Source organism: Pelobates fuscus, chromosome 7 (genome assembly GCF_036172605.1).
Source record: "Pelobates fuscus isolate aPelFus1 chromosome 7, aPelFus1.pri, whole genome shotgun sequence".
Classification (NCBI taxonomy): domain Eukaryota; kingdom Metazoa; phylum Chordata; class Amphibia; order Anura; family Pelobatidae; genus Pelobates; species Pelobates fuscus.
Window position 1 is genome coordinate 136,327,209 of NC_086323.1, and position 23,964 is coordinate 136,351,172.

The following is a 23,964-nucleotide window of genomic DNA, read 5'->3' on the forward strand; positions in this document are numbered from 1 at the left end:
GCAGCAAGAGCTGCGCGCGCATTCAGCCGGTCGCATAGGAAAGCATTTACAATGCTTTCCTATGGACGCTTGCGTGCTCTCACTGTGATTTTCACAGTGATAATCACGCAAGCGCCTCTAGCAGCTGTCAGTGAGACAGCAACTAGAGGATTTGGGGGAAGGCTTAACCCGTTAATAAACATAGCAGTTTCTCTGAAACTGCTATGTTTATAAAAAAAAAAAAATGGGTTAACCCTAGCTGGACCTGGCACCCAGACCACTTCATTAAGCTGAAGTGGTCTGGTTGCCTAGAGTGGTCCTTTAAAGCAATTAATATATCGCTGTAGACTGAAGTAAATAGCAGTGAACTGGATCATATAAAGAAAACCAGTTTATTAAACATAAAAATTCTATATATATATATATATAGAAACCATAAAATATAGGTCAGGAACAGTTAGTGATGGTATTACCAGTCTTTTGAAAATCAAATGGTAGTATGAACCCTCGGATCGGCTTAGGATGGATGTAGATTGTATTTTGCCGGTTATTCTCCTGAATACAGCTGCCGGTGAGGACGGTGTGCGTCTGAGTGTGCGTCCCAGCGGGACCTCACACCGGGGGACGGACAGCACAGATAGTTTCAGTTAGATGTGTTCACCAAGGGGTCCCAGTGTGAAATGATCTTCTGCTGGCGTGGTGTCACGTTTAAACATTTGTTATGAAGGAACACAACTGCAGATTTCTTATAGTTTGAATATTTATTATAAAAAGTAGAAGATATTGTGACGTTAAGTCCAATTTAAAGGTACTGTAGCTTTAATTAGTAAACGATAACTGAAGTCCACAATTACAGGCACTGTAGCTTTAAGTAGTAAACGATAACTGAAGTCCACAATTACAGGCACTGTAGCTTTAAGTAGTAAACGATAACTGAAGTCCACAATTACAGGCACTGTAGCTTTAAGTAGTAAACGATAACTGAAGTCCACAATTACAGGCACTGTAGCTTTAAGTAGTAAACGATAACTGAAGTCCACAATTAGAGGCACTGTAGCTTTAAGTAGTAAACGATAACTGAAGTCCACAATTACAGGCACTGTAGCTTTAAGTAGTAAACGATAACTGAAGTCCACAATTACAGGCACTGTAGCTTTAAGTAGTAAACGATAACTGAAGTCCACAATTACAGGCACTGTAGCTTTAAGTAGTAAACGATAACTGAAGTCCACAATTACAGGCACTGTAGCTTTAAGTAGTAAACGGTAGTAATTAGCAGACACTGAATCAGAAAGAGTCTCTTAGTAGTATTAACGAATTAGGTGATAAGAAGTTACAATAGCTGTTCCATAGCATTTAACTGAAGCAAGACAGATGCAGCTAACTTGTATAGTGAATGAGTTAAAGATAGCTGTAACTGGGTTGTTTTATAGAAGGACTTTGCAGACAGGAAATAACGGCTTTGAGATGTAACGCTTATCACAGAGGTTTTACTTAGCTTCCGGCACATAGAACACTGGTTCCCGAGATCTCCTCAGAGGCGGTTATCATAAGTGAAGAGAGTTCAGCTTTAGTCGTGGATGAGGAGAGGTGAAGGGAACTTGAAGTGTCTTCCAGTCCGGTCCGGTAACAGAAGGCTTTCACAACGAAGTTGTAGCCGGTTCGTGAGTACGGAACGTAGTTCAATAATCCAGCGTCGATCAGCTGGTGCGGTCGGATTAAATAAGGAGACCGTGTCATAAAGGGGTGTGGCTAGGCTCCGTGGAACCAGGAAGTAAGAGGATACCATAGTAAAGGCATGACACGTGGTCACTCTGTATCCTGCCTTGTGGTCTGTCTAACGCGTTTCGTAGGTGAAGCCCTACTTCTTCAGAGACGGAGTGTGGTATCATGCTTCAGTCTAACCTTACATACAAATAATTTAATTGCTAATACGAATCTCTCAATTTACTGATGGAAGTGTTTCAATAAATCTGATATTACAAATATTCAGTGTATATAATATATATCGGATGATAATACATACATGTCACTACAAAAATCAATTATATAATGTTCAGTATTAAAATCAATTAAAACAAAAACATAAATACAAAACTGAGAAATGGAGAGTGTAAAATGGGCACAAATAGGGGGGCGGAGCCTGACCTGCAGGCAGACAAGACGTGTCTAGCTTGAGCTCCCGCAAATACCTGCGGCTTTAAGGCAATATCACGGACCACAGTGTCCCTAACCTGCATCTGAGAGGAGACACGATTCCACACAAATAGACACCTGAAGTGAGACCGAAAAACGCAGGGAACTGCAGCAGTGGTTTGCGGCCGGTCCCCCCCATGCTGGACACGGCAAAAGACCACTGAGGACCCCCCCCCCCCCCCTTTGGACCGGCGGGGGTTATCCCGTTCCCCCACGGGGGGAACCCACAAAATCGACACAAACAAGCGACTGGAACGGCACAGACACCGCTCACTACAGATCCAAGATGGCGGAGACATACCCCGACTCTGCACAGGATCAGCAGCAACACGCGATGGCCCAACAATGCCCTATCGACCGTATAATTAAACGTATAGACAAACACTTTGCACGCTTTTGGGCACAACTTAAGGCAAAAACTGCAGATCCACCGGCCCGAATTCGTGAGGAGCGGAGCAGCGAAACAAAGCGGGAGGGGAGCGGAACCCCGCCTGCCATAACTCACCCTCAAGCACTTAAATGACTTACCCTGCACCTGCCTACGCTGAACGCTCGCAGGGCTCAGCCCCTGGAGCACCGACCACGGAAGTGGCAGATCCACCGCCGCCGGCGGCAACAGACCAAAAGGTACCTCATCCGGACTCGAACAAAGAGAGACTCTGCCTCCCTTAAGAGAACCCGAGTTTATCGTGCTGAGAAACTGGTCTCCAGGATTGCCAGGGGCAGGAGAACCCCAGCTCCCCACGCCTACCTAACTATTGTCGGTACGCAACCTTCGAAAGACACCCTGACAGTCAGCAAGAACACTGGGACTATACATACATTGGACTGGCGATTCCCAGCCCTGGGAGTGGGCTGAAGAGATACCTGACGACCAGCGCAAGCCCAGACACCAAGGGACTTACTTACTTGCCCCTGCATGTATTACCGTCGGTAATGTTAACAGGGAGAGCCCCAGCGGTGTACCCCCCTAGCCATATGTTTTAAGATTTATTACTCTTGTTATCTTACCATTGTTTAACAGGCCCCACATATAGAGCAGCATCTCACATTCACTAGTTTTTTTTTTTGTTTTTTTTTGGCGACAAGCATCCACTCTCTATTAACCTGTGATTCTGAATGTTACATGTTTAGAATAGCGGATACAGACAAGTGTATCTTGCAGTTACCGTCTAGACAGAATACTTGACCTGTGCATATATATAGAGGGAAAACCATAATCTCTGTCCACCAGCCACTAAAATCTCAGTTTAAAGCCCAGCACAAACAGCACCACTAGTAGACACGTCTACTCATCACCCTTACCAGTCTAGCATATACTCAATTGTACAGCTTTGTCTATTCTATGATTGTACATGTCATGTTTTCTTCCTTTATCACTCCACTAAACATTCCTTCAGGACGTATGCATCTTCCTCACTAATATAAAAATGTGCCCGACTAACAAATGCCATAACTTGTATTGCAAATGCTTCTTATTTACCCTGATGTCGCTGTTGTGGCGCACCAAGGCTATTTTGTTACCGCAGTGCACACCAAAAATAACGAATTAAAAAGAAAAAAATGGGCACAAATAAATACATTCTAATACATTATATATAAAAGTTAAAAAGAATAAATGGATGGTAGTATCTAAGCATTTCAAAGTTATAGACCTATTAGGGTAGTCTAATAAAAATTCTGATAACAAATAATTAAAACACATATACCTGGAATTATAAAAAGTAAATGTGTAATGTAGATATTGTAAAAAATATACATAAAAAGCCCGTCTTATAGTACAATAAAATTCTGACCAGATGGAATGATGTCAAAATAGAGTGTGATTTGCTGGGATAGTTTGTATTATTAAAGTAGTACACATATATACATACACTAGTACATGACTTGGTGTTTAGTGGCAGGACAAGTGGGAGAATCATAAATGTGATTCATATTGATTTGATGGTTTTGTGAATGGTCCATTCTAAAAAAAGAACACATACATTAGTATATTTGTAAATCAATGCTTTCTTATCGTACCACAAAGTGCACGTGCGAAAAAGGAAGAAAATGGAGAAAACGTGCATATGTAAAAATGAGAATTAGGAACGTATTAGAGTGTGGTACTAGGACAAACTAAGAGTGCATCAATGGAAATCTGGGCATATAAAGAGGGAATTGATACAAAAAAAATGATGATAAATAACAATGCAGGGGTGTGGAGGTATCATAAGTATATAAAAACTAATAAAATATAACGGACTCAGGAGTTATTAACTTTTTTTTTTTTTAACTTATACACAGTGCCACGATTTCCATAATATTTTCATAGTTTCATATTTTTGTATTTTCCCATTCTCTATTGGACTTTTCCCATTTATCTCATTCATATGTGTCTTGCCCTTATTCTTCATTTATCCACATATGTAGCTCTCTTCTCCTTGATTCAATTTTTTTTTTCTTTTTCTCTCTCACTCAACTGAGTCTGTAATATTTTATTATATTTTATTAGTTTTTATATACTTATGATACCTCCACACCCCTGCAATGATATTTATCATCATTTTTTTTTTGTATCAATTCCCTCTTTATATGCCCAGATTTCCATTGATGCACTCTTAGTTTGTCCTAGTACCACACTCTAATACGTTCCTAATTCTCATTTTTACATATGCACTTTTTCTCCATTTTCTACCTTTTTCGCACGTGCACTTTGTGGTACGATAAGAAAGCATTGATTTACAAATATACTAATGTATGTGTTCTTTTTTAGAATGGACCATTCACAAAACCATCAAATCAATATGAATCACATTTATGATTCTCCCACTTGTCCTGCCACTAAACACCAAGTCATGTACTAGTGTATGTATATATGTGTACTACTTTAATAATACAAACTATCCCAGCAAATCACACTATTTTGACATCATTCCATCTGGTCAGAATTTTATTGTACTATAAGAAGGGCTTTTTATGTATATTTTTTACAATATCTACATTACACATTCACTTTTTATAATTCCAGGTATATGTGTTTTAATTATTTGTTATCAGAATTTTTATTAGACTACTCTAATAGGTCTATAACTTTGAAATGCTTAGATACTACCATCCATTTATTCTTTTTAACTTTTATATATAATGTATTAGAATGTATTTATTTGTGCCTATTTTACACTCTCCATTTCTCAGTTTTGTATTTATGTTTTTGTTTTAATTGATTTTAATACTGAACATTATATAATTGATTTGTGTAGTGACATGTATGTATTATCATCCCATATATATTATATACACTGAATATTTGTAATATCAGATTTTTGAAACACTTCCATCAGTAAATTGAGAGATTCGTATTAGCAATTAAATTATTTGTATATAAGGTTAGACTGAAGCATGATACCACACTCCGTCTCTGAAGAAGTAGGGCTCAAGCTACGAAACGCGTTAGACAGACCACAAGGCAGGATACAGAGTGACCACGCCAGCAGAAGATCATTTCACACTGGAACCCCTTGGTGAACACATCTAACAAACTATCTGTGCTGTCCGTCCCCCGGAGTGAGGTCCCGCTGGGACGCACACTCAGACGCACGCCGTCCTCACCAGCAGCTGTATTCAGGAGAATAACCGGCAAAATACAATCTACATCCATCCTAAGCCGATCCGAGGGTTCATACTACCATTTGATTTTCAAAAGACTGGTAATACCATCACTAACTGTTCCTGACCTATATTTTATGGTTTCTATATATATATATATATAGAATTTTTATGTTTAATAAACTGGTTTTCTTTATATGATCCAGTTCACTGCTATTTACTTCAGTCTACAGCGATATATTAATTGCTTTAAGCAAGCAGTTCCTTATACTGTGTTGCAATTTTCTCTTACATTGTTTTACAATATTATCTTTGCTGATACAAAGTATATTATACAGTGGAAGTGTCATTTACCCTGCAATCTTCAGGGATAGAGACAATAACACAGTACAGCCACATACTGTCAATCGACCCAATATTTTTTTTTCTCTACACAACATTGACACTATTTCTATTCATTATGTGTCAGACCTCACCCTATCTCTATTTTCACCTTGAGGTTTATGAGTGAGACTCTCTTGTGCTTTTTGATATATATTTTTTTTTTATTCTTTTTATTTTTTTTATATTTTTACTCCCGTTTTGCATTTCTTAAAGGCACAGTACTTTTTTAAAAATATACTCCTTTTTCTCCCCTTAATCACAATTTTACAGATTTTATGTATACTATATGAGATACTTTCATTATTCTACCAAGCCATTATCACAAGTCAGCTCCTGGTATCTATGCAACACTATGTAATAAGTGCAATAAAAAAAACCTTAATAGATCAGGTGAAACACACTAAGCTGATAAATGATGGTTAATATTTTCATTGCCCAATACCAGTTAAGGCACCTGTATATCGTTCTATTGCTCTATATACTGTGCAACTCACACAGTGTTTGGAGCCATGGGATCAGAACACAGTATTTCCAATGGAGTAAGGAAATTGTTTTCATTTTCACGTTGTACTTGCTTAGAGTGGCGGTTATCATTAATAATTACACACTTCAAACTCCCCGTTTCCCTTTCCCAATCTCCCTCTTTCTATTTCCTCCTTATTATTGGGCTCCCTCACACATGTCTTATCCCTGTTGTTTAGTATGATGTAGCCATGCTAAGCTGTGTTTTACTTAGTAATGACTTAGCAGCTGGCTGTAATATTTTCTGCACTAAAACATAGTTTGATGATGAACAATTACTTCTCTGAAAGTGACAGAACCTCACCCGAGTAAATGCTACTGAAGCACATAATGCTGTGAAGAGTGCCCCAGAAGTAAGTATAAAACATACAGTCATTGGACAAAAGTAAGTATACCCTCCTTAAATTCTATGGGATTACATATCAGGACATAATAACAATCATCTATTCCTTAGCAGGTCTTAAAACCAGGTAAATACAACCTCAGATGAACAACAACACGTCATGGTATAGTTAACAAAAATAAAGACAAAATAGAGAAGCCATGTGTGATAAACTAGGTACACCTTTACTGATTCCATAGGAATTTAAGAGGCTAAGTAACAGACAGTTGCTGCTAATCAAATTACCTTGATTAATTGTTCATCAGCAAGTGTGACCACCTCTATATATGCCAATGTTTTAGCAGTTTACTGGTCTGGAGCATTCAGATACATGTTAAAACAAGTGTAAGGAAGAAAGACATCAGCAATGACCTTAGAGAAGCAATTGTTGCTGCTCATACTGAGAAGAGTTATGAGGCTATTTGCAAACAATGTAAAAGTCCATCATTCTACAGTTCGGAAGATTATTCAAAAGTGGAAAGCATTCAAGACCGTTGCCAATCTTACCAGGAGTGGACATCCAGGTGAATTCACCCGAAGGTCAGACCATACAATGCTCAGACAAATTGCAAAAAAAAAACAAGAGTTACATCTCAGACTCTACAGGCCTCGGTTAGCATGTTAAAGGTCAAAGTTCATGACAGTACAATTAGGAAAAGACTGAACTAGTATAGTTTGTTTGGAAGGGTTGCCAGGTGAAAGCCTCTTCTCTTTAAAATAAACATGGCAGCACAGCTGAAGTTGCATCAGGAAAGAATGCTGGAGCAATGTCCTTTATACAGACAACACTAAAGTAAACATGTTTGGCCATAATGCCCAACGTCCAATTTGGATGAATACCTAACACAGACTATCAGCAAAAACACCTCATACCAACTGTCAAGCACAGTGGCGGAGGGGTTATGATTTGGGCTTGTTTTGCATTCACAGGACCTGGGAACCTTGCGGTCATTAAATCAACCATGAACTCCTCTGTACATCAAAGTATGTGAGGCCATCTGTCCTACAGCTATTGCTTGGCCAAAATATGGTCATTCAACAGGACAATGATCCCAGGCACACAAAATCTACAACAGAATGGCTTAAAAAGAAAGGAATCAAGGTGTTTTAATGGACCAGTCAAACTACAGACCTCAGCGGATTGAAATGCTGTGGCAGGATCTTAAAATAGCTGTGTATAAACAAATGCCAGCAAACCTCAATGAACTGAAGTAACGTTGTAACGAAGGTTGGGCCAAAACTCCTCCACAACAATGTGAGAGACTGATCAAGTTATTGAATCATAAGGTTTACTTATTTTTTCACACATGGCTTCTCCGTTTTGGCTATGCTAGGACAACCTAACATAGAAAGTAAATAAAAAATAAATAAATAAATAAAAAGTGCAACCCATAAACATTTTGTTTGTGTCTTTCTAGTTGTGACTGACCTAATAAAATATACTGTTTTACTATTTTTCCTTGAAACATCAAGGAGCTGCCAGACAGTCCAAGTAACTATCTTGCAAAGGTCTCTGCTGACAGTTGAGATGCTGTTTCTGTTTTCTAACCAACCTACATTTTTTTTGTAAATACAGTGTCTGCAAGACCTGTAATATATGTTCTATCCATGTGATTTAAGGCTTTGGTTTGGGCTGGCAGTCCAGTACATCATACAATAACTAAAAAGAATGTTTTTCTCTGTTCAAGGCATTGGGACAGCTTCTAATTGGCTCCGTGTTTGTGAGTGCAATTTACCCATCTTTTAATTTTCCTTTATTTTTGACGTTATTACCCTATATTGTGTTTTCTCCTTTCCAGTGTTATCCTCCAAGCGGGTAATATTTTCTCTGTTTTGAGTGCTCTCACCTATTTTGTTTTTAAAATGAATGTTTCTCAAGTAATATATTTGCAATTCCTGAGATGCACGAGAATCAAAAAATTCAAAATAATGGCAAAAAGATTACTACCATATACCTTTACAACATTTAGTTAGCATTTCATGAAAGTCTGTTCTCTAAAACATTCTAATTACCGTATTTTTCTGTGTATAAGGCTATGTTGTTTTAAAAAAAAACTTTGTCTAAAATTGGGGGTCGTTTTATACACAGAATGTCACTGCAGGGGTTTAACCCCTTAAGGACCAAACTTCTGGAATACAAGGGAATCATGACATGTCACATATGGCATGTGTCCTTAAGGGGTTAAAAAGATAAACAAAAACAAAATACTTTTGCGCGGGGCCTGACAGCCAATCAAGCTAGTCACATGTGGCTGGAGCTCCTTCAAATATCTAATTATTAAGACCGATACGTATGGTACTTACTCAACGCAATTTGAGCACAAATTTTGGCTACTCACTGACAAAACATCCAGCTGACTGTTGGGTTCATTACTGCCAGGTTCCTGAGGGCATAGGCTGTGTTGTACACTTCTGCAACCTGCTGACATACTTGAAGCAAAGGAGGTGCTTCTCCGTGAAATTGATCAGTTGTGTGCGAGAGTCTGGGAGATTTTGCACAACCGAATGCTTCCTCGCATCACTCTGGCCAAGACCTCACGGCTCCGGACTACAGATAGACGTCGCAGGGTCAGGCCTTTCCTGGACATCCCCCGCAGTGTACCACAGTAAGAGGGCATTTTTGCTGCCAACAGCAGGACGGTGGTCCAGGGAACTTATGTATGACCTCGGTAAGCGGCGTGCTGGTGTGTGAGGGGGACTGGTATCGGTGGCAGGTCCAGATCAGCCAAACTGGACTTCAGTGCTATAGGTTTTTAAAATTTGTATTTCCTAATTTTGGGCTCAAAAAAATAGGGGTCATCTTATACATTAGGATGTCTTATACACAGAAAAATATGTTCCTCTCTTAAATCTTAAAGGGAATCTATAGTGCCAGAAAAACAAAGTTGCTTTTCTGTCACTAGAGCTCCCTATAGCCTCCCTCCCTGGCCCTGGCTTGTCTCCGCCTTCACTCCTCCTCTGCCGACAGCAGCCCGGGGGAGATCTAATGTGCATGCATGGCAATGGTCATGCTCGAATTATGGATTCCCCCATAGGAAAGCATCATACAACGCTTTCCTATGGGGTTTCGGGTGACGCTGGACGACATCCTCATGCATAGCGTGAGGATATCCAGCGTCAGTTAGATGACCAAAAGACGCCTAACGTCCTGGAAGTCACTCTAGTGCCTGTCTGTTAGACAGCCATAAGAGGTGGAGTTAACTCTGTATAGTAATTTTTGCAGATCTGTAATAATTACTACCGCAGGGTTAAGGGATCTGGGAATATGCACTCAGTCCACTTCAATGAGCTGAAGTGTTCTGGGTGTCCATAGTGTTGCTTTCATGGAAAACTTTACTGCTTTTGCATGATACTAACCTGTGCTGATCTTACAGTCCTCTGACAATTCCATTTTGTTTTGTTTTCCTTTTGTTTTTGCCCATCGACCCTTCATTTGTTGAATAAGTTGCTGAAATTCATTCTTGTGCTTCTCTCCTGTAATACAGTAAAATGAATCAAATGAGAAATTGAATGTGTAATTGCACACAATAATTATGTTATTGTGGATAATGAGATATATAAAAGCATGAACATACGTTCCAATATTGTCAAATATTAATCTCAAACTAAGAGGAAAGGTGGACAGGTGTGGTTGTAAAGGGTGTCTATGCCCATGCAAGATCTTCTGAAGAATTATTGCATGTACCAAGAAGCAGGACACCAGGTAACAAAACCAGCACAGCAATAAAAAAATAAAAAAACACATTTGTAACGGTGTGTGATTTGCCTGGATTTTAAAATGAATTCACAGTGAATTTAAACTTTTATGCATCTGGAAATAAAAAACACACAAGTGATCTATGTTTAGAATGTTATGTAGCAATTATAAGCAAGTGAAAGGATTGGGTAAGGGGAATGATTAGTATAGCGTTAGTGTCGAGGTTGGTATATTGGTAGCGTTAACCTTAAAAAATTAATTTAGGTCCTAAACATATTAGTTATTTAACAATCAGGACTGATATATGAATCTATTTTGTGTTTGCCCACAATTTTAACATTTTATTCACTCGTAATGATGTGTTTGGTATACATATAGGATGTTAAATAAAGGCCTTTTCTGTCCTTTAAAAAATATATATAATATGTATGGCGTCACTTGAAGAGTAACCCTTAAATTACTTTATAACAAACCTATAGCTCAAATTCAAGGTTTTGTTTTGGTTCAGAAGGTGAACTCTTAAATCAGTAATTTAATGGTTAAAGGAACACTATAGGGTCAGGAACACAAATGTATACCTGACCCTATAGTTTTTAAATTAATATTTAGCCTCCCCCCAGCCCTTCTATGTCCTACTTAACTAAAGTAAAAACTCTCCTTATTTCCAGCACTGTATGGGCTGCCAGCACTGGCTCCATCCTCTGCTCTGCCTTGCCTTCTTGGCTGACATTATCAGAAGTCCCAAGAGCAGGTGGGGACCCTAAATGACAATGGGGGAAGGAACTATCTATTGTGGCCTCCCCACCCCCACCCCTACACTTCCCCACAGGTGAAGAAAAAAAATCCTTACGCTAAAAAAAAAAAAATCTATCTTCAACTAGCGAGGGCACCGCGCAGGTTTAGCTCTGCAGGGCGGGGAAAGGCTTATAAAGCCTTCCCATGCCCTGCAATTTAAGCCAACAAATTGTTTGGTTTAAGCCAACCAATAAGAGTGCTCTGATTGGTTATCTGTAAAGCTCAAGATTTACCTATCAGGTAAGGCTCACTATTTACCTATAAGAGCACTAAACCAACCAATCAGAGCGCTCTGAGTCAAATTGCTGGGCGTGGGAAGGCTTTCCCCACCCTGCGGAGCTCAATCTGCGCTGTTTGACAGGCTTTATGGATTTTAATTTGGCCATTTGTGGGGCAGAAAAAAATAAGGTTTAAAAAAAAAAAAAAAAAGACACCAAATGTTTTTCTTTATTTTTTTATTTACAGGTATTTAGATAGTAGGCTTTTTTTTTTTTGTTTGGGGGGGGGGGGGGGGTGGAGGGGTGACTAGGGGCTTGGGGATCACTAGTCACCTGAGGGGGTTGTTTTTTTTTACATTTAGCCCTCAACCGTCGCCTATGTGTGGTGGCCGGGGAAAGCATTGTCATTTAGGGCCCCCACCCGCTGCTCATGGGTGGTGGTGGGGGATGGGGGCAATAGGTCATTTAGGGTTAATGGGTGGGCGCCAAGGAGGACCCTATGCCCCTCCGTTTAGTTGAAAAGCCCCCACTTGCAGGGCACCATGGGGGAATTTATTAGAAGGGGGTTTTCTAGAACAGTGCCACAGTCTGCTCACTGTTTAGTAGACATGTCGCCACTTGATAGCACTGAAGATCAAATTTGGGAATTGGAAAAAAACAAAACAACTAGGAATAAGTGGTGACGGGGCGGCAATGAAGTATTGGGACACTGTAGTGAGTATTGCCTGCGTACAATATTGAATCACTCATGTATGTCAACTGTTTATACCTAGTAATTTCAACACTGTTTACAAAGTGACAGATTTTTGTCCCTTGAATGCTTTATGCACATACTGTGAAATACGTTATCTGCCTCTCCACCTGATTGCCTATTCAAAAATAAAGAATTTATTTTTTTAATTAAACTTTTTTTTATTTTATTAAAGGTGTTGACCCCATTGATCCGACGAACTTGCAGACATAAATTATTTATCACAACATTAAATTGCAACAAAGGTAAACGTGCTTAAAAATCAAGTTCTGAAATATGAATAAAATGTTTGTGCATTTGAAAAATACCTTAATTTCCTTTTGAAACCGGTGTGTCACAATAAATCAGCAATGCAATGCATTGTGAACCACCTTTTTTGGAAAAAAAACCACAGGCTGCGCCAATTTACATAATTAATTATATATGCGTGACACATGGACGTCCACATGAGGTTTTACAGGGGGGGGAGGAGCATAATTGTAATGACATTCATGCTCTCCCCCTTTTTGACAGTGTCATGAAGGGGAGGGGCATAGTCCTTATTACATAAATCGCAGACATGCGAAAGATTCGAAAAACCTGATTCAAAAGCTTAATAATCAAGTTGCCATTGTCTGATATGAGTGTTGCAATTTCTAGTCTGTTTTAATGTTAACATTATACAATGCACCGCATTAGTCATACACACATGATTAAGGCGCTATAACTGAATTATAAAAATAAAAAAAAGACTGCACACAAAGCTACCGCCACAGCACTAGGTAGCGTGCACAGCAGTTACCACAGTACTTGGAGACACTCACAGTGTCAGAATGTGCCAACAGTACCAGATTGCACCCACAACACTTCCCACGCCTTATAAATTCCAGTAGTAATAATAATAAAGGGCCCTGGAGGGGGCCCTCTAACAGAGGCAATCTCAGCATCCATTAAAGAGAGTCTGTTAGAAATAGAATTATTTTTTTTCCCTTTGTGTCTCTTAACCCCCATTTTGTGCTTCTTGTTCCATCTCTTGAATGTCTTATCTCTCTTAGTGTATCCACCCCCCTTAGTATACTTTATCCTCAATTTTTCCCTTTTGTGTCTTACACCCCCATTTTGTGTGTCATTGTCCCCTTCCTTAGTTCCTCGTTGTGTCTCTTGATCTTCTTCCTAATATCTACGTGTCATTGTCCCCTTTTCCAGCTCCTCTGTGTGTGTCATTGTCCCTTTCTCCAGCCCGTGTCCCTCTCCGCTTCCTAGCCCCTCCTTGTGCGCCATTGACTTCTTCCCCAGCCTCTTGTGCCCCTGCCTCCATTCCCAGCTTCTCTTCGTGTCATTGCCCTCTATTCTACCCCCTCTGTGTGTTCCAATCCGCTTCACAGTCCCTCAGTGTGTCATTGTCCCCTTCCCCAGCCCTTCTCTTTGTCATTGTCTTCTTCTCCATTCCCTGTGTTTCTGCTCCCCAACCCTATACTGCTATATACACACACACACACACACACACAGAGAGACTGCTGAACATACACACACAGACTGCTGAACATACACACACTCACTGCTGAATATACAAACACACACAGCAAGCAGCCCTCTCTCATTCATTGGCAACACCAAAGATCCAGTCCCTGCAATAGGTTCAATATGACATTTTTCAAAGGCTAAGTTATTAAAGGCGAGGATATTAGAGAGAGGTTTGATATGACCTGCTAGAAAGACTACAGGCTTCTCATGACTCACAGCTGCAGTCTAGGAGCAAGACAACAGGTTTCTGACATGTTGGACATTAGGAAAGGGTATACTGCCCTTCCCCAGTGTATTTTGTATGCTGCCCCAAACACACTGTGGGCAGCCGTAATGCACCTAGTTAACCCCCAATGCCTCACGTACCTGATCTTATCCTGCCCCCCGCTTGCCTCACTTACCTAATCTGTAGGATGTCCCCATGCCTCACTTACCTGATTTTAAGCTGCTCCCCCACGCCTCACTTACCTGATCTTAAGCTGCCCTCACCCCTTGCCTCACTTATCTAATCTGTAGGCTGTCACCCCATGCCTCACTTACCTGATCTTATACTGCCCCTCAAGTGCCCCCCCTAACACGCTCCTGCGGACGCCCATGGCGTGACATCACAGCACACAACGTACATAAAAGAACGAGAACATTTGGAAGCAGAAAATTCCCCAAATCACTAATAAAACACTTACAATGTTTGTACTTTGGCTGACTCTGTGTATAGTATTGTGTATGTGAGGCAGTGTGTGTATATACTGTCTGGATGAGTATGTGTGTGTATAGCAGTGTGTCGTCGTCTAAATGTGAATATACAAACACACACACATACTGCTAAATACACATACATATGCAGACTGCTGAATAGAATGATAACTCATTTGGGGATTTGTGTTGCAGGTACCTGCGATCTATGTGTAGGTAAGGGATCTTTGCCAAGACTTTCTGTAGATTGTACTACCTATTCCTCCTATTAATTCAATTAATATGAATACACACACACTGCTGAATACACACACACAAACTGCTGAATACACTCACACACTGCTGAACACACACACACACACACACTTACCTGTTCACAGGACTCAGGTCCTGCTGCCAAGTCTTTCATCGGCTTGTCCTGTAGCTCCTGCTGCGTACTTAACAGCTATATTCTCACCACAAATATACTTCATGCTGTACCACAGGCACCCAATCAACTGGGAACACAAATGGGGAAAACTAGCCAAAAAATGTAAACCCACTGAGGGCTCTAGATCCTGAAATATCTGGGATTTTATGCTGGGAGGGCTACCACGAGCGGTGTCCAAAATGGTGGCTCAGCCAGCAGACAACAACTCTTTTCAGGAGGAAGAACACCTAGACACGAATGATTTTTCCAGTGGGGAGGACTCCACTATACTTCCTCGCATGAAGAAGCCAATAGCTAAATTAAAGCTCTTCTCCGCGATAATTACAGGTTGTTACATGCTGATCTCTCTATATTACGGGAGGAGCTGCATACCTTTTCAGGAAGAATAAAGGCCACAGAGGCCCAACAAATTGGCCTTCTTGACATACAGGCCAAACAAATTGGCCTTCTCTACAAATCTGGAGCATCTATTGCAGACCCAATCAGACATAGTTCAGAAACTCACTGAATACGATGATCAGAGCTGCCGCAAAAATCTCAACGTCAGAGGTATTACCGAAGCTGTGCATGACAGAAAAATCCCGCTTTATCTAGGTCGACTTTTCCACCACCCTCTGCCATCTAAACAGACTAAGGCTTGACAGGTTCTTTAGGATCTGCAAGTCTGTCCAAACTCCTGGATCTATTCCTCTGGAGCTTATTGTCCAATTAGTCACCCACCTTGGTGGTATTGGCTACGGTGAGAGGTTCTCCCACACTGGAGTTTGAAATTAGAGCCCTGTCTTTCTACAAAGACCTCTCAAAGTTTACTTAGCACTGGCGGCAAACACACCGCCCAGTTACCAGCATCCTTCCGGACATGAAGGTGCTCGATCGGTGGGGCAAACCCAAATTCCTAAGGGTCACTAAAGATGGGACTTTACACAAGCTGGTCCAAGCAGCAGGCTCAATTGCGTTTCTTGCAGCAATAGGCCTCTCTCTGGTGCCTGGTTCGGCCAAGGCCTCTACTCACCGATAGTCAAACCAAGTCATCTTTTACTAATTTATTTGGTTTCCACCGTGATGCTGGCCCAATGATTGCAGATGGGATCTGCCAAACTGATTAATTCTCATGCATCCCATATAGTATCCTTAGGCACTGTTCCCATCTAGTTTCTGACTCAAATGAAGGGAACAGAGTAATGTTTCCCCCTAAAGAGGTTGTTTAATGTTTTGATTTTGAATGTGTTTGTTATTTTAGGTTTAAAACCCGAAGCTGGTTCTAATGATTGCCGATGAAATGTGTCAAATCAATTCATATTCATTTAGGGATTGCTTCAATTCTTCATGCAGGTATATCAGATGCCTTTATTATCTCATAGCTAACACCAATACAGGAAAGTGCGCTTAATCCGGTTGTTTTTTGCTCTTATTTTGACATTTATTCCTTATACAATAGTCACTTATCTGCATACAGTTGATACCTATTGTGACACCTCATCTTAACAATTTGTATGCCTGCAAATTTATTTAATTTGAAATTGCTATCGACAGTAGCAACCGCCTCCTAAATTGCAACTAGGAGTATAGCGATGAGTGTTGATGGGAGGATTGCTGTAGTAGTAGTTGGAGTTGGTAGAGAAATATTATTAATCATTATGGTAACCAAACCAATTAATCTTATCCCCCAAAGAGGGCCACACAGTTCATATTACCATTAATGTTATATTTCCAGTCCTGCTTACCTCTATGCTGTTTAGTAACAGAGTATTATGTTTTTCAATGGTCATTCTTATACACTATGCTGTGTTACCTAATGCATATCAAATATATATACCGTATTTTTCGCTCCATAAGACGCACTTTTTTTCCCCTCAAAAGTGAGGGGAAATGTCTGTGCGTCTTATGGAGCGAATATGAAGCTTTACTTACCTGTCTTGTAGCGTTTCTCGGCAGCACAGGGCGCACCACGGTACTGGAACTTCTATTTCATGTTCCGGTTTCCGGCGGGACTGAAAGGAAGTGCGCACTCAGCTCAGCCCTGTGCTGCCGAGAAACGCTACAAGACAGGTAAGTAATTATGGGACAAGGGGAGGGGGACAGTATGGGAGAGGGGAGGGGGAATGAAGACTATGGGGAGGGGAGGGGAGGGGGGATGAAGACTATGGGGAGGGGAGGGGATTGGGGGATGAAGACTATGGGGAGGGGAGGGGGGATGAAGACTATGGGGAGGGGAGGGGAGGGGAGGGGGGATGAAGACTATGGGGAGGGGGGATGAAGACTATGGGTAGGGGAGGGGAGGGGGGTGAAGACTATGGGGAGGGGAGGGGGGATGAAGACTATGGGGAGGAGAGGGGGGATGAAGACTATGGGGAGGAGAGGGGAGGGGGGATGAAGACTATGGGGAGGAGAGGGGAGGGGGGATTAAGACTATGGGGAGGAGAGGGGAGGGGGGGATGAAGACTATGGGGAGGGGAGGGGGTTGAAGACTATGGGTAGGGGAGGGGGGTGAAGACTATGGGGAGGAGGGGATGAAGACTATGGGGAGGGGGGATGAAGACTATGGGGAGGGGGGTGGATGAAGACTATGGGGAGGGGGGATGAAGACTATGGGGAGGGGGGTGGATGAAGACTATGGGGACGGGGGGGTGAAGACTATGGGGAGGGGGGTGAAGACTATGGGGAGGGGGGTGAAGACTATGGGGAGGGCGGGTGAAGACTATGGGGAGGGGGGGGTGAAGACTATGGGGAGGGGGGTGAAGACTATGGGGAGGGGGGTGAAGACTATGGGAGGGGGGGACACTATGGGACAGGGGAGAAAAAAAATATTCTGAACAAACTGTCCCATAGTAAGAAACACTATGGGACAGTTTGTTCAGAATATATTGTTTTCTGGGTTTCTTCCTCTAAAAACTAGGTGCGTCTTATGGTGAGGTGCGTCTTATGGAGCGAAAAATACGGTAACTCAAAAGTGGATTCTGTTAGCAATGCTCAACTCACTACTGGATATATTATTCCACGACAAAATAAAGATTTTTTTTTTTTTTTTTTTTTAAATGGAGCTCATAGCTCTGCCTACAAGCCTGGCTGGTATGTCAGTACTCCATGGGATTTGGGACATATTGTTGAATAGGCTCTCTTGCATGTTAAATATAATAATATAATTTATCAAAAGGTCACAAAAGAAAGCTGAACCATGACAAGTATATGTGTTATAGTGTTGTTTAAAAATTAAACAGTAGGACAAACAGCCAGGTTTGGTAACTTTTTGCTTACAAATAAGAGAAACTGTATTTACGTGCTAAAGTACTGATACGAACAGCAGCTCGATATGTTATGATCAGTCATTAAAAGCTTAAAAATGAAAAATAACTACAATGATTTATGGACTTATTTATCTGTGGGCTCTGTTGAGACTTTAAGGTTTCAGTGCCTTTGTGCACTTGATCGGTTTGTATCTTCTTATATACCTTGTTAAACACAGCTCGAAGCATTCACAGCAACAGTTCTAAGCTTTTCTTCATTTAGAAGCAAAAGTAACTTTCTCCTTTCAGCAAGACTCCGTTAAGCAGATTTATGAATACCATTTGGTAAGCAGGTAGCTCTTCCGCACTACTGGAAGAAAAGGGCTTTGAAAAGTGTTTTCCATTCTCAAAATACAATCTGGTGCTCCAGTGCATTACAGTTTATATTTTTTGGGTTAGATCAGGATTAAGAAAAAGTGTAACTATGATACTTGAAATCATTTTCACATTTTCTTGTATAAAAGCTAGCTAGTGTTTTTATTTATTTTTTTGATAACAAAATAAAAAAAATGCACATTGTTACGAACGCTCGTATAGTATATACCCTGTTTAGGTATTTCCTCCCAAACTGCTGAGCATGAGAGATTATAGCTGCAGTTCGGGTGTAGATTCAAACAGTTCCTGACGAATGCAACATCCAAGTAGCTCCTCCCCAGCAAGCAGACAGTTACCCAAACATGAGCCTAGACTTCATGAAGGGTAAACAGGAATGATTTTAATGGGTGCCACACTGGGTTTTATGCAAGTCCCCATGCAAGGGGCACTCCCACATGGACCTTGTGGTGGACAGGGACACAAAAGTTACAACCAACAATAATACAGTTACAAAGTGTGACACTCCCATTACAAACAGATAAGTCCCTCCTCTCTGCCTGTGAGATAATTGAGTCAGATAAAGTAATAACTCAATTATCTCCAGGCAGAAAAAAACTATTTCCACAAAACTTAAAAAAAAATCCCAAAAACACAAACTCCCCACAAATGTTATATCCCCTGATAGTCCTGATCTGGGTGACCAGCATATCCACAAATCACCCTGATCAGTTCAGGGGTTTTGAAATGTTATGGGAGTCCCATTTGGACCGACCACATACAAGAATCCTGCCCAGAAATGAGTTTAGGCTGTGCGGTCGGTCTATTTCGAAAAGTCAGAAAAACTAAATAATGCACGAATGGAACCCCCTGACTCATAGTAGCGATTGTTCCCCTGGTTTGTGGGAACCAAACTACCGAACAGCGCTCTCCTAGCTGTTCGGGAAAAGGAAGCAGTTACAGCTACCGAACCAACATAAAAAGTCTCGAATGGCATTCTTTTTTCTTAGCTATAACCATCACATTTGTCAAACCTTTTGTTAAATCCTACCTGATAGGCTACAATGCTACCCTTTATTACTTTAAATGCTCCTAAGAAAGATGAGAGGTTATGTCTGGATCTACTTTGGTATTATTTTATCCCTGGAATCTACCCAGTGATACAGACCCAAGAATTCCTATTGCACTGCAAAATTAATTTTAATGGGGTACTCATAATTATTTATAGACTATATTGGACTATTTTTTAAGATTGCTTGGACTATTTTATTTACCCACATCTACTGTTTATTATTGCAAATAGCACTTTATTGTCATTCCTGTACTTTTGTGGCACAGCTGTTTTTTTCTTTGTTGTTCTTGTAAATCTGGAGTCTTACCTGCAAGGCTTCATAAGCCTTTCCCCGACTGCAAAGCTCATTCTTTGAAGAGGCCTCGCTGGGTGAAGATAAATTATTTTTCATGGTCTGGAATTTATTTTTCCGCATGCTTTTATTTAATTTTTTTGTATTTTGCAATTTGATCTTTTTAAAATTGTATTAATACACAAAAATAATTCCAGCGCTCCAACTCCCACGACTCCTGGGCAGCAGCTACAACCATAGTATACATCAATACGTATACATCAATACGCCCCAATACGTACAGTAAAAAACAAAGAACAGAGCACTGGAGAACTAACAACTCGGATACTGATTGAAAGAATCACCGCTAGCAGCTCACAGTATACAGCAAGCGATGCAGCACCGACCAGGGATCAGAATGATACCCATCCTGAACAGAACCGCCACGAAACTGCCTGGTCCGGCCATGAGGCCTAACCTAGAGCGAGGCCTGAAGTCAGGGGGAGTCGGCCGATCTCCCGACGGAGGGCACGCTCACAAGCGAGACACTGAACCAGCCCTGCTATCCCCCCCCCTGGACCGGTGGGGGTTATCCCGGTCCTCGATGGGGACGAACAACCCCACACTGAAGCGTGAAACCAAACAGACCCAGAGTGCCCCTGGAACTACAGCTGCAAATGCACTGACTCAACCCAGGGAGCAATCAGAAGAGTATCAGACAGGCTACGTGGATTACACAGCAAGGTTAGATGCACACTTTACAGCATTCTGGCACAAGCTGGAAAAACGCATGCAAAAGCGAGCAGTAATGGCTGACGAAACCCAGATCGTAAAGCCACCACGAGGAGGGAGTAAAATGGCCGCGGCAAAGCAATCTCAGCGCGCACAGAGCCAACGACGCCGCTCACCCCTGCACAACAACCCGCGAAGCCCAGCGATTACTAGGTGCAACAAACCTCCTTCTGGGCAGGGAGTCATACAGGACCATGGCCCGACCCACCGTCCACATACCCGAAGGGGCCTCGGGGCAGCGGAGCTCCGGAGGACCCACGGTCCCGCCAATCAAGGTAAAGGGACCCTCGGACACTGGGAAGTGACCCCCGGAAAAACCCGGGCAGGGGGCTTTAGGCGGCCCAGATACCACCACACCAATCACCCTGGAGACCCACGGGGACATTGTCATAAACTGAGCCACGACCTGGGAGTCATAAATCAGGAGGAAATACCCCCAGCATGGCCCGCCAATGGAGTTGGTTAAACGCAATCGTTCGCCACGCGAGCAGGGAACAGAGACATTCCGTGCAATCTAAAACCAAGATGCCTGGACAGCCTCCCAGCGAGATGCGTGCCTATATTCATAATAAACCTATAACTAATTTGTACATCAAACTCATATATGCCTATAACTGATGTATTCCTAGACTATTCTTGGACTTCCACCAGCCAAGGCGGACAGAAACCGAGACTAGGGACCGGGTGGCTAAATGGGCAGGAATCCCAGGACTGTCTCATGGGACAGGTTTCCCCAGGTGAATCCCCGATGTGACACTGCTTTCTTATATGCCCCCCACATGCCACCATCTTTGCCCACACCATCTTTGCTCAACCTCTGGGACTGCGGCCTGGACACACTACCTGCCTAACAACCAAAGCAGTCAAATATTTTAACAGGACTCTCTACACGGCAGCTGAGCACGGTCCTTACCTAATACATATGTTATGCATGCCCTGACTTGTGGTTCCCTGATACCCTGTTTAGTCTAATCGCTGACTCACTTCAGCAGTCTTATGTATGCATTGCCTTCTTTTTTTTTTTTTCTCTGTGTTTGTTTTGTTTGTGTTTTTTCTCGCAAGGTGATTGCACTTTAATCGAGTTTGTTAGACCCTCTATCTCCATGATAGTTTAGCTTATATATATATATGTCATCTCACTTAGCTACTGCTATACTGCAAACCGTGACTATGCATCATGACAGCAACATCATAGCAGAATGAAAACTGATAACTAAACGTTAGTTTATATGTTGGATAATCTTACTATGCTAACCTGACTGAGGAGAGAATAGAAGCAAGCTATAAATCAACGATATGACTCTAGCCACCTAACTTAGCAGACCCAGCAGTGTTAAGCAATACCTGTACACACCTGTTTCATGCACTTACATGTTCACTCCGAAGTTTAAGCTCCCATAAATTAGAGATTTAAAGCAAGGTTAACAGATGTTACTGCCTCTGAGAATAATCAACTTTAAGCATGACAATGTTGGCTATATCAGAACCTCTAGTTAAATCGTATCTTATGTTCTGACATAACCTTTTCAGACCTAGCCTGTTACTATTATTTAAAAAAATGTGCTGTTAATCGCATGCCATGTCTAACCCACTGTTTCTAATCAACTTGCCAATGCTGTTGTGGCATCGCAAGAAAAATGTTATCCGTATTCACATGCACAAGAAAAATAAAGAATTTAAAAAAAAAAAAAAAAAAAAAAACAAAGAACAAAAAGTGTGGGGGGGGGGGGGGGGGGGTATTTTTCTAAACTCCTACTTCCTTATTAACCCTTAAAAGAAACATATGGGGTGGGCATAGGGATTTGTACAAGTAACTTTTTTCCTTTGTTTTTTACTGTATGTATTGGGGCTGGTGTGTGGTTGTTGCTGCTGCCCAAGAGTAGTGGGAGTTGGAGCACAAAACATATTTTTGTGTATTTGTATTCACTTTTGTATCACACAGCTATATTACAATGCTGCTGCTCACCCCAATGTGTTCCCTATTAAGAGTTAATAAGTATGAAGGGGTTTAGAAAAATACCTCTCTCTGTCTCATTAATAATTTCTTTGCCTGAAGCTCAAGGAAGCAAGGTCAATAGTTAGTGTGGGATTCACCTAAGAGGTTTGCCTTGACATGACAGGTGGGCTTGCATCTAATGGCCATTGAAGTTACTAAATAACTTTCATTTATTTAAATATGCATAGGGATTTGCGAATTACGCAGGTAACTTTATTTGTTTTTTATTGAATTTTATTTGCCATTTTTGGGGGCTGGAAAAAGAATATGTTATAAAAAGAAAACATCTAATGGTATTAATTTATTTATTTTTCAGGTATTTAGTTTATTGCTCCCCCCTCACTATTATTAGGGTGAGGGGGGTAGGCAGGGCATTTATTTATTGGGGGGAGTGACTAGACACTTGGGCACCCCAAGTCACTTGTGGGGGTAGTTCTTTTTACTATTAGCCCACACCCATCGCCACTGCCAAAAGGTACCCCCCCACCGCAAGATACCCCCCTTGTCCTCACCTGCCATTAATGGGTGGGGACAAGGTGGAGGAGACCAAAGGTCCCCCCCCTCTCATTTAGGACCCCCCACCCACTGCTAAAGGGTAGGGGACTTGGGGGTAGGCAATAGGTCCCCCAAATATCACTTAGAGCTAACACCCGCCGCAAATGGGTGGGGACCAGGAGGAGTCAACATCCCTGCCTCTTATCACTTAGGGCCGACTGGGGGAGACCCCCATTATAAATTATGGCCCCCATCCGCCATTAATGGGTGGAGTTGGGAGGGACACTAAGCCCTCAGTTTAGTTTAGGTAGATAGCTGCCTAATACTTGTGGAATTTAGTGGGCGAACTACGAACTACTAAAAGACTGCAAGATGCAGCCACTGCACGGATCGGAATTTAATTCTTCTGAATTAGATTCTGACCTGAACATACTGACCGAATTTGATTTGAACACGAAAGGATGAACTGGTCCGACATTAAACTCGGAAAAAAATTGGTTATTTTGCCGGTGCCCTAGTATACATGACAGGACATTCGTAAAACGCAAATGGAGGCATCTCGAGAACACAGAGGGTTAGCATTGTGGGAAAACTTTCTTTTATA

At 41.5% G+C, this 23,964-nt stretch overlaps 1 protein-coding gene across 1 annotated transcript in view; it reads right to left on the reverse strand.

The window, feature by feature from the left end:
• Positions 1-23,964, reverse strand: part of RAD18 (RAD18 E3 ubiquitin protein ligase) — a 470,945-nt gene that overhangs the window by 224,728 nt on the left and 222,253 nt on the right. The window contains exon 10 of the mRNA XM_063426684.1: positions 10,409-10,525. Within this exon, the coding sequence (XP_063282754.1) occupies positions 10,409-10,525 (117 nt within the window). The remainder of the gene's footprint in view (positions 1-10,408; positions 10,526-23,964) is intronic.